General features: G+C 37.9%; 1 protein-coding gene across 1 annotated transcript; it reads left to right on the top strand.

Moving 5' to 3' along the window:
• Positions 1-4,659: 4,659 nt before the first annotated feature.
• On the top strand, positions 4,660-9,405 carry zfp64 (zinc finger protein 64 homolog (mouse)). Its single transcript, XM_056733210.1, has 6 exons — positions 4,660-4,880; positions 5,339-5,476; positions 6,903-7,013; positions 7,101-7,163; positions 7,240-7,491; positions 7,714-9,405. The coding sequence occupies exons 1-6, from the start codon at positions 4,859-4,861 to the stop codon at positions 9,057-9,059; spliced, it is 1,932 nt and encodes a 643-aa protein (XP_056589188.1). The 5' UTR covers positions 4,660-4,858; the 3' UTR covers positions 9,060-9,405.
• Positions 9,406-10,351: the final 946 nt, after the last annotated feature.

Below are 10,351 nucleotides of genomic sequence, written 5' to 3'. Positions count from 1 at the left end.
GTTGCTATTATACAGTTTCTAAGATGTTCTAAGTGGTTGCCAGGATGTTGCTAGGTGGTTGTTACGTGACAGGCCCACCCCTAAGTCTTCATGATATTTGAGGAGCCTTCTTCAGTGTAAATCTATAGGATTTTTTACCTGTTTTATCATCCATAACATGATCTTATAAATTATCCCTGTGAGCAAGAAAGTGATGCTTTCCTGAAAGATTATTATTTAGGAAAGATCTTGATACTTGATACAGGCTACTAAACAAAATCTTTCTGCAAAACATGCTAAGTCCACATTTTTAAATGTTCTGAATCTATTACATCCACAAAAGACCGTAAAGCTTGTTCTAGCATTGAGTTAAATTCACTCGACACTTCTGGGTTACAAATGAAAGCAAATACTTTCAAACAGCTTATTAGATGTGAGGAGCCCATATATCCACAGAACATGATTAAAAAGATGAAGGGATCCGCGGGGTCTCCGAAGAATCTCTGGAAACTCGGATGTGTTTCGCCCTGTAGCCAGTCAGGCATCCAGTAGATTTCACACACATTTATTGTTTATTAGCATTAGTGATCTTAAAGGCCTCATTTCTGTTCTCCTTTAAATCTCAGTTTTTCAATTTAGGAAAGAATCATTTGCATCAGTTTAGATATTCAACATAACGTTCTGGCCTTTTCTGTGATAGCAAAAGTTGGAAGTGTAGCACATATGATTCACTTTAAAATACACTGTAAAGACTGCAAAAGGTGAAGTTGTCATGTCAAAAAGAAATGCAAGTATTTTATAATTCATATGAATTTGTACATTTCATTTTGGCATGATCTGCTTTCTTGCCAGTGTCTTGGTGAAGTTAAGGGGTGGGGCTATTGCTGTTTTTATTTGTATAATTTTGAACAAATCATATTTCAAAAAATTCCCAAATTAGCCACCAAAATAGTTTTGAAAATTTTTGTGAGATGAGGCTAAATCAGATCTACCTTATCTGAGCCTTTAAAATAAATGGTTGTATAGTCCGATTGATTTATTTAAAGGTCGCAACTTTCACACTTTAATAAAACCTGACAAACATTTCTGTTGCCTACTGTGTATGGTATGACAATGAAATTATGTGATAGCATTTTATTTTTATGAAAGTAAATACTATTTCATGTATACTTGCTTTTCATAAATATAGTAACATCAAAAACTATTAAGTGAATGTAATTGTCTCTTTGTCTGAGGTTTTGGTAAGGAGGGAAAGAAGGCGTGTGTGTGTTTGTGTCATAAGTACACAGAGACAAGTGATGTGTCCCAGACGTTGCCTCCGTTTTAACTGATGTAATGTCGTTGAGCAGGATTCAAACTACATTTGTGTATAATTTGTCTTGCTGCTCAAACCAAACATGGACCTTCAGAGGGTCTTTTCCTGTTCCTCCTCAGTCATAAACATCTCATCCCGCTGTTCACACTCCACTTCTCCTGTACGCTTTTCATCCGTCCAAGTTTTACTGGTATCATTTTGCAAGACACTGTTGTGCTGAACGAAACCTGGCGTGGCTCTTCACATTATAACATCCAGACAGAAACGTTTAGTTTACAGGGTGGTGGTTTTTTTTGTTCGTCTTTCCTTTCAAGTTTAATGCTGAATCACGTGTTCATCTGAACTCTTCATCCTGCTCTGTCTCATACGCTCTTTATCTGTTGTTGTCGTAACATTTGATAGATATGGAAGTGTGTGTTGAAACATGCCCCATCCCTGCCCCTGTTTTCCATAAACAAAGAGGAAACGGGGCCATATGACAAATAATGTAAACACAGAATAACATCTGTTTAGAGCATGTTGAGAAATTATGAAGGCTGAGAATTACAAGAACTTTAATGCATTATTAAAAACGCTCCCATGGGGAATTCCACAGTTCTTGTAAAACATTTTTTTATCAAACATGCTGATCGCTTCTACCATCTGTTGAACTTCAACTAATAGGCCTACAAAGAAACATCTAGAGTTAACGTTATCGATGCTTTAAAAGATAAAATAAACAGTGAAACTATGATCTTTAACTTTTTCAAACTAAGACAGCTTTCACGTTTGAAGGTTTGTCCAAAGATACGCAAATTATTGAAAATGTTGTTCCAAACATAAACTTACCTAGTTCTTATATTTTCTTTCGTTAAATATTGTAGGTTACTTTTCTTGCTATCTTAACGTAATTTCTGAAGTTTTACATATTTTTAATAGAAAACAAACAATAAAAAACAATAATATTAAGTAGTAATCAAATTTACAGAAGGTAACTAGCAAACCTGCTGCAAAATTATAACAAAGTTTTACAGTGTTCTTTTTCTGTGAAATACTAAAACAAGAAGTTTAGGATGTTTTGAGTGCTTTTAAAAATGATAAATGCAAGGCTACAGGTTATTTGTTTTGTTATTTCAAGTATATTCATGTTTTGGATTTGATGTAAATATAGTTTGAGAGTTGAGGATAAGATTTCAGGTTTCAAAAGGCTTTTAATGTGATGCACAGGTCCAAATATGGAGCACATTTGTGATTTTTCTCGACAGCCCATGGTCACTTCAGTGTTTCAATGAAGGAACAGAAATAATAAGCTTGGAAATGTCAGAGGGAGTAAATTAAGACGTGATTTTTTTCATGAAGTAGCATGAAGTTTTTCCCTAATGCCACAGATGCACCCGTTGCCACGGAGTAGAGAGTGTATTAAGAAGTATGATGCGATAAAGTGGCTGTAAAAAACAACTAATAAAGTCTTACCTTTCAAGACAAACCTTGGACTCCCTTGTTTCATGATCTGCCTTCTGAATCACAGCACATGAGAATAGATATGACACATTAATGAATGATGGCTGGGATTACTCACACCCCTCGTACCACAACCTGAGCAGAATGGCCCGAGGTGACTAAGAATTATATGTAAATATTTTATTGAATATAACTCAGAGAAATAAATGTAGGAGTCAGTATGTCTTCAGCTAATGAATGGATACACAGATACTGCCTGAATGATTTTGTTTTGTGCTCCAATATCGAGGCACATTTAATATCTTATATATAGTAATAAAAGTAAATAATATATTAGTTTTATATTGAAATTAAGATTTTTTGTTGATCAATGTTCCACCGTTTTCCATGGATTTTTCTGAAGTGGCCAACATGATCATATTAATAATACATGTGATTATGAAGTCAAAGTCCTTTATTGTCACATGTTATGTTTACACAATGAAAAACGTAAACATTAATTTGAAATTGTGTAATTATAAATGATACATTAAAGCATTTAAAATGAATATACTTTCTTAGTTAGACTTTTTCTATGGTAGCCAATATGAAAACTGGATAATATAGATTATTAATACAAAAAAATTAATGTTTGTTTGGTCCTCCTTGAGTTTCAAAGTGATGCTGAAATGTTTGTTTGTGAATTGCCCGGTCTTGTACAGCTGGTGCCTGGTGGTGCACCGGCGCAGGATTCCAGATGAATAATGCAGCACTGATGACCCCTTGTGGTTATTTAATGCAACTGCAGTCAAAATCCTGCCAGGCATTGTACAATTAAAACTCCTCTCTGCTTCTCTGAGCTCCAAGATGTCTTGTGACAGCCTGCAGCCATTAAGCAGCTGTGTGCATCTGCCAAGCTCAGCTGGGTTAAAATGAGACAGGGCCCTTCATCTCCATATTGTACCTCATGTCTCACAGGGGAACACACAGATATGGTGAATGGGTTGAGAAATTACAGTTTCTGAGCACAAGTGTAAAATCCTGACATTAAAATCAGTTTTGGACATAAGAGCATGTTTGAGATTTCTGTGCCGTGGTTGCCACTCTGGGACTTTCAAAAACGGGGCCAAAAACTTTAACTATCTCTTTAATGCAATTGTAAGACCAAGTGTGAGTCGACCATGCTATGGTGTGGTCATGAGTGTTTGCTTTTAATCCATGAATCATGTCGGAAGACTCTTAAAAGCAGCTGTTATAAAACAGTATCTAGTTTTCATTGCCCCACAAATGAAACAGTGGTTTTAATGACAGCTGAAATTACACACAGATCTGTGCCAAAACTGCAATATCATACTTTTATTCATTATATGAAAATTCCCCCAGTGGCAAAAAATGAAGGATTTCAAAAGAGCAAAATGGTCTGCCAGGAAAGTTTCATAGACTGGGAAAACACCTTAAAAGTACAAATAGTTTGCTGAATCATTATTCTAAGGCGTACCAAACATATGGTGTGAGGAAATGCGATAAAATACTTTTAAAAAGACAGTATTGAACTCTTGAACCTTCGCCATTTTCTATTCTCTGTAATGCTTTGTTAACATTAAATAAATGTAAAAACAATAAATGTGATAAAATTCAATTTGACATGGAATACCATATTCTTCTTATATTGTTTATCCTATGGGCCTACATAGGCTACGTGTATTTTACTTTATGGGTTTTTTATAATGTATGATGTGTTCTTTTTATATATTTAATTTCATTGGAGACTTATTTTGGTGTTTGTTTGCTCGTTTTCTTTTGATTTCTGCTTTATTATTCCTTTAAAAGTGAATTATTTGGTCGTACATCGTCATAAATCGAACAGCACGCGGCGCTGTTGAGTTCAGTTCATCGCAGTGCCGCTAATCGCGCTGCAGTGAAGAAATGATGTTTACCGACAAGCTGATCAAACTGTCGCAAAACCACCGACACTGCCGAGTACTCTCGCAAGACAAAGAGCTGTATTAAAGTTTTAAAATAATTTTGTGAACGATTCCAGCCTTGTCATCACAACCAGATCATCTGATAATAATAATGATAATCAAAACAGTGTGAATCCATGTCAGTAAGTGGAAGAGACGCAGAATCTATATATTGTTTCACATGGCATCCTTCAACACAGAAGGTAACACATTCTTTCCCAACAACAGTAAATACTTGTGAATGTCATCATGTATAATGTTAACCAGTATATACACAAAATGTATGTATTTTTTATTTATTGCACAGGTTCTTTTATTGTTTACCTTTTAGTGTATTAATGTCATTTGATGTATTGTATATAAAATGATTATAAACTCTCGTTTTTAAATAACTATATATAATAAACATGCTTAATGTAATTGAAACTTGTAGCGTTATTTCCATGCAAACTGTTACTTCCAGAAATACCATATTAAAATCATGGCTCCTAGTTGATTTTGGTAAGGTTCTTTTTTTTGTAAATAAGTTGCTTTTTTATATTGAAGGGTTTCATCACATCTTTCAAGCTTGTCATTTTGTCCTTATCCATTTAATTTGGCTTTTAAAAATAGAGTTATTTTCTGTATACAGTGGTTTAATTTCTTTAATTTCTCTTGTCAGTTGAAGAGAGTCCAGACATCCACATCTGCGGTTTATGCAAACAGCAGTACAACAGCGTTGAGCTCTTTTTTGCCCACAAGCAAAATAACTGTCAGGTCCCTCCAAATAATATATCAGGCCAAAATGCTGTTCCTAACGGTAAGTCTGATGTTTAAAGAGTACCTAGCATATGTTTTTTTAGGTCCTACTTTGGTTTATGGAGTGTCCAACAACAAGTTTATGTACATACAATGTGTTTAAACACTATAATGTCGTAATAATAGGCAGTTATTCGTACCTTACTTCTTGATTGACACTCAAATGATTCGTTCCGCGATCATTCGTTCCGTGACCTTGTGTCATTTGATCGGTCTGATGGTGTAGTCTGTTGTTATTGGTCAAATGCGTTCATCATTTGTCGCAAATGGAACCCCACTACCATCATTACTTGATTACGGTTTACATGTGGTTGGATGTCATTTATATTATATGTGTAGCTAGAGATGGCTGCGATTTTACCTTACCAATTGAGCCCAAGTCTGACGAGGAAGCATCAGAAGATTCTAATCCACAACAAACTCCACCACGACTGGAGAAGGATGTTTGTCAGTGGCAAGTGACAACTCTTGTCATAAAAACTCCCAGTGTGACAACATACATGTTGTGCATTTGCTCATCAATGAAATAAAATATAATTTTTTCTTAAAATACTATTAATACGTTAGTAATACTATTATTTCGTCTTAACTGTGCGTTGTCATGGTACATAGAGCATTTCAGAAAGTCAACGTTATGAAACATTATTGTGGTTTCACTCAAATATTTCTATATTGGTGCACGTGCGGCAAATGTGTCAAAATGCAAAGTTTATAGCAAGATAAACAAACTGTAACACCACCGAAATAACGGTACATGCTAATGTTAGCGTTATATGCATTAGCTAAACACAGACATAAGGTACAAAAATATTTCTTGAAGTTAGAGTTTGTATTGCCCCCCTTTCAAGGATCGTCATTTCACATACCCTGCAGTGAACGCGCCAAGATTAATATACCAATGTTCGGTTAAATGACGTGCGCACAGTAAAACTCTGGGGTTATACTCCTTTGGTATCATTGGAAAATGAATTGTAACCATTTTTCCCTCAGACGTTCATCCTTTGGTAGTTGAAATAAGACCGACTTAGTGTCACACCGTAGAACACAGACTCTAGACATGATACACACGCATCACGAACGAGTGACAGTGTTTGGGGGAGGAGAAATAAGTTTTCGCGGCAGTCTCAGCAAAACGTAGGCGGGGATTATGTATAGTGACGTAGATACGCAGGTGAACTATTCCACGTCTCGTTTGTGTGATTCAGAGTCGACTCCCATTTTTACAAGCAAATAACTTTGTTATTTATTCACCTTCGGACTTATAACTTGGCATACAGCTTACTTTCAAACACGGCAGCAGAACAGACTGCATGAAATATAATTTTCATGATCTCATGCTACGTACTCTTTAAGCACTGATGTCACTGCTTACGGTTAACCACATACACTACATGTGTTCAAAACTAACCAATTGTTTGTTTTTAAAGAGTCCTTTCATGCGTGTGTATCAAAAGTGAAAACGAACTTCACCCTGAAAGCTCCCTCCAAGAAGCTGAAACCCGCCGTGACTCAGAAAAGACATGTTTGCACGTACTCAGGTTAGTTGTCGATAACAACATTGTGTACGTTTCTGTTTTACTATGTGTAATATCTTGGAGTTTGATTCATTTATTGTGTGTCTGTAGGTTGTACATTCAAAACTCAGTATGGCCAAAAAGACATGGAGAGACATATTTTAACACACACTGGTAAGTGGTTTGTTTGATCTGTCGTTTCTGTTGAGAGAAGATCTGTTCTGATTGGAGATCTTACTGGATTTCACAGGGGAACGGCCGTTTGAGTGTGAACTCTGTCACAAGCGATTCAGTCGTCGAGATAAACTGAATCTCCACAGCCGTATGCACACTGGAGAGAAGCCGCACAAGTGTAAATACTGCTCTTACGCGGCGGCCGACACCAGCAGTCTGAAAAAGCATCTCCGTATCCACTACGATGAAAGACCCTTCAAGTGTCAGATATGCCCCTACGCCAGCCGAAACTCCAGCCAGCTCACCGTTCACCTGCGGTCTCATACAGGTGAGGAGTTATGCACCAGAGACAGTGTTTGATAAATTGATAAATTGATAAAAAAAAATTGTGTTAAAAATATAAAGGCTATGCCTAAAATGTTTGCAACAATGTTCAAAACTTTTTTCTTCTTCTGGCTCTCCTTGCATGTCATGAAAATCTAAAAGTCAATTGTACTTTATTAAGATTTTTAAAGATTTATGTTTATTTTATTTAATGTTTCTGCCACAGGTGACGCCCCGTTTCAGTGTAGCCAGTGCGATGCCAAATTTAAGATCAGCTCGGACCTGAAACGTCACAGTCGAGTCCACTCCGGTGAGAAGCCCTATAAGTGTGATCTCTGTGAGTATCGCTGCGCCATGAAGGCCAATTTAAAATCCCACGTCCATCTTAAGCACAGCGGCGTCGACTCCTTCCGTTGCTCTGAATGTGACTTTCAATGTTCCACCAAAGCCGCCCTGCGACACCACTCTCGTCAGCACCAGCCCGTCCAGCCTCTGCAGTGCAGCGAGTGCAGTTATTCCTGCTCCAGCAAGGGGGCACTCAATATACACGAGCGGGTGCACTCGGACGAACGTCCCTTTAAATGCGAACATTGCTCCTTTGCCAGTAAGCAGCGTAGCAATTTGTTAATTCACAGAAGGAAGTGTCATACGGATAAGCCGGAAAGGCAGGATAAGACGGCGAGAGGGGGCGGGGCAGGGGAGGAGCCTCCCAAACCTCTCAGCTCACGGTACAGGGCGAGATTGGAGGCGGCGCGGGTGTTCCGTTGCGACCTGTGCGAAGCTTCGTTTGTACGGGAGGATTCGCTTCGGAGTCACAAAAGGCAGCATGATAAAAACACACATCAGGGTTTGACGCAGTCGCAAGCCGCTGTTACAAAACAGCACTTGGAGGATACAAACCAAGCCCACGTCACAACCAGCACACCATCATACAGCGGAACGCATCTAAAGATCATTGTAGCACCAACTATAGGACAAGAAGGTACTTTTGCTACTGTTGGAAAGACAGAAGTTTTGCTCTCTCACGAGGAGCACGATGTGCTTTTGAACCCTGTAATACAACACGTCGGCCTGCTAACGCCCATGCAGCACATTTCTTCGACACCAGAGGGAGCTCTCGAGCACCAGACGGTTCTGCTCACCCAAATCAGCCGCAATGAACAAAACTCCTTTGAGAGAGGTGAAGCTGCCCCTCCCGCTCGAAGCTTCATCACTTCCTGTTCTGCCACAGCTTCAGACGCCGCCCACACCTACATCACTTCCTGTTCTGACCTGGAAAGCCTTCACACGCTCATCCAGGAGGGCGGAACAGAAGTCACGGTGGTGACGGAGACGAGCCCCCCCATCGCAAAACCTCTGGATGTTGATGTAGTTTCATCTGAGGACGTATGTAAGAGAGCAGAACAGGTCATGTCTGGAGAAAGTCTGGATATCGGTCCGCCGGAGACCATTCTTGTGCACAGTATTCCTTTGACTATTTCAACCCAAGATCAGCAGACTAACATATACCATCTGTCTCCACGACATATATTTTCAGATACTGGGACGGTGGACATCAGTGATGTCTCATAGTCCGGAATGTATTTACAAAATATTTTTTTTGTAAAGTTACATTAGTATGTTGAAGTGGTCTGAGAAGTAAGCTTTTGTTTTTGAGACGTCACTATTGCCCGTACATTGTGTCTGGCAACAAAAATGTTTTATTTACCTCATTGTGTGATTTTGTTAAATTATGTTTTGCTCAACTGTTGAAGCTGCTCGGTATTGGCTGTTTTACATGATGTCACCATGGTCAACTGTACCATTACCACAAACATTGAAGTATCTCTTACATATAAGACAGGATAGGGATCATAGATCTACATTCAATTTCCCCTGAACCCCCAATAAACACATTCCTGTTAATTTTTTTATTGTTTGTGCGGTTGTATATTGCTGTTTTTGGAGTGGTGTGGTAGTTAACACTGAGCTGGTAACCAAAAGGTTGTAGATTTAAACCACAAGCATCCATTTTTCCTTAAAAACACATGTTGGCTAAGAACATAAACACAAATTCTTATAGTTTTGCTAGTTGGATTTTACAGCATTGCTTTCTGAATTAAGTCAGAACAGTAACACAATACACTCTCAAAGAAAACCACCCACAGGAAATGGAATTGCTCAAAGGGATATTTCAGAGGCAAAGCTAAATTTCACCTTGTTTTACTCACCGTGATGGCATCCTACCTGAACATGACTTTCTTCTTGAAGAATAAATGTATGAGTCGAAGTTATAAAACCACGAATAATTTTACTTCCAAGCGGTAGAATGAGAGTGAATGGGCGTTGACTTTTTGAAGCTCCAAAAATTGTATCCATCAATCAAAGAACTGCTCGATATGTAGTCTTAACAAAGGTCTTCTGAAATATCTGAAACGCAAAAGCTTCCATTTGCTCTCTATTTCATTTCTTTGTTCTTTAGGAGAAAAATATGGTTTATGCCGAACGTCACAAGTAGAAACCGGAAAACAAGTCTCATTGCGTCCGCTTTAAGTCTATTGTATGCGCTTCATTACATAAAGAGCCGTTTTACTCAAAATTAATTTAAATTAGCAACCAAAGATGATCAAAATCAATGCCCATCACATAATCAGATTGATGTAAAAAAGGTTTTTATTTTTCTTCTCACAGACATTTGATTATTAAAATAGTATATAAGCCTCAAAAACGGAAACAGCTGTCCAGGTTAGCTGATTAGGCCTACCATAAAAACCCACAGATATCGCTGATAGTTAATACTCTTAATACACTTTTACTAACAAGTGGATCAAATAACGAGACCTGTTTACAGGTTTAGTCACATGAGATTCGACATTTGCCCTATT

This window comes from Triplophysa dalaica, chromosome 20, assembly GCF_015846415.1.
Source record: "Triplophysa dalaica isolate WHDGS20190420 chromosome 20, ASM1584641v1, whole genome shotgun sequence".
Lineage (NCBI taxonomy): Eukaryota > Metazoa > Chordata > Actinopteri > Cypriniformes > Nemacheilidae > Triplophysa > Triplophysa dalaica.
The sequence above is the reverse complement of the archived record's forward strand: the minus strand, read 5'-3'. Positions and strand labels throughout refer to the sequence as shown.

Excerpts from the sequence above, each read along its gene's own strand:
- zfp64 (XM_056733210.1), top strand. The coding sequence starts at position 4,859 with ATGGCATCCTTCAACACAGAAG. Across the intron at positions 7,014-7,100 it reads ACATGTTTGCACGTACTCAG|GTTGTACATTCAAAACTCAG; the intron begins GTTAGTTGTCGA and ends GTGTGTCTGTAG. Across the intron at positions 7,164-7,239 it reads ACATATTTTAACACACACTG|GGGAACGGCCGTTTGAGTGT; the intron begins GTAAGTGGTTTG and ends TGGATTTCACAG.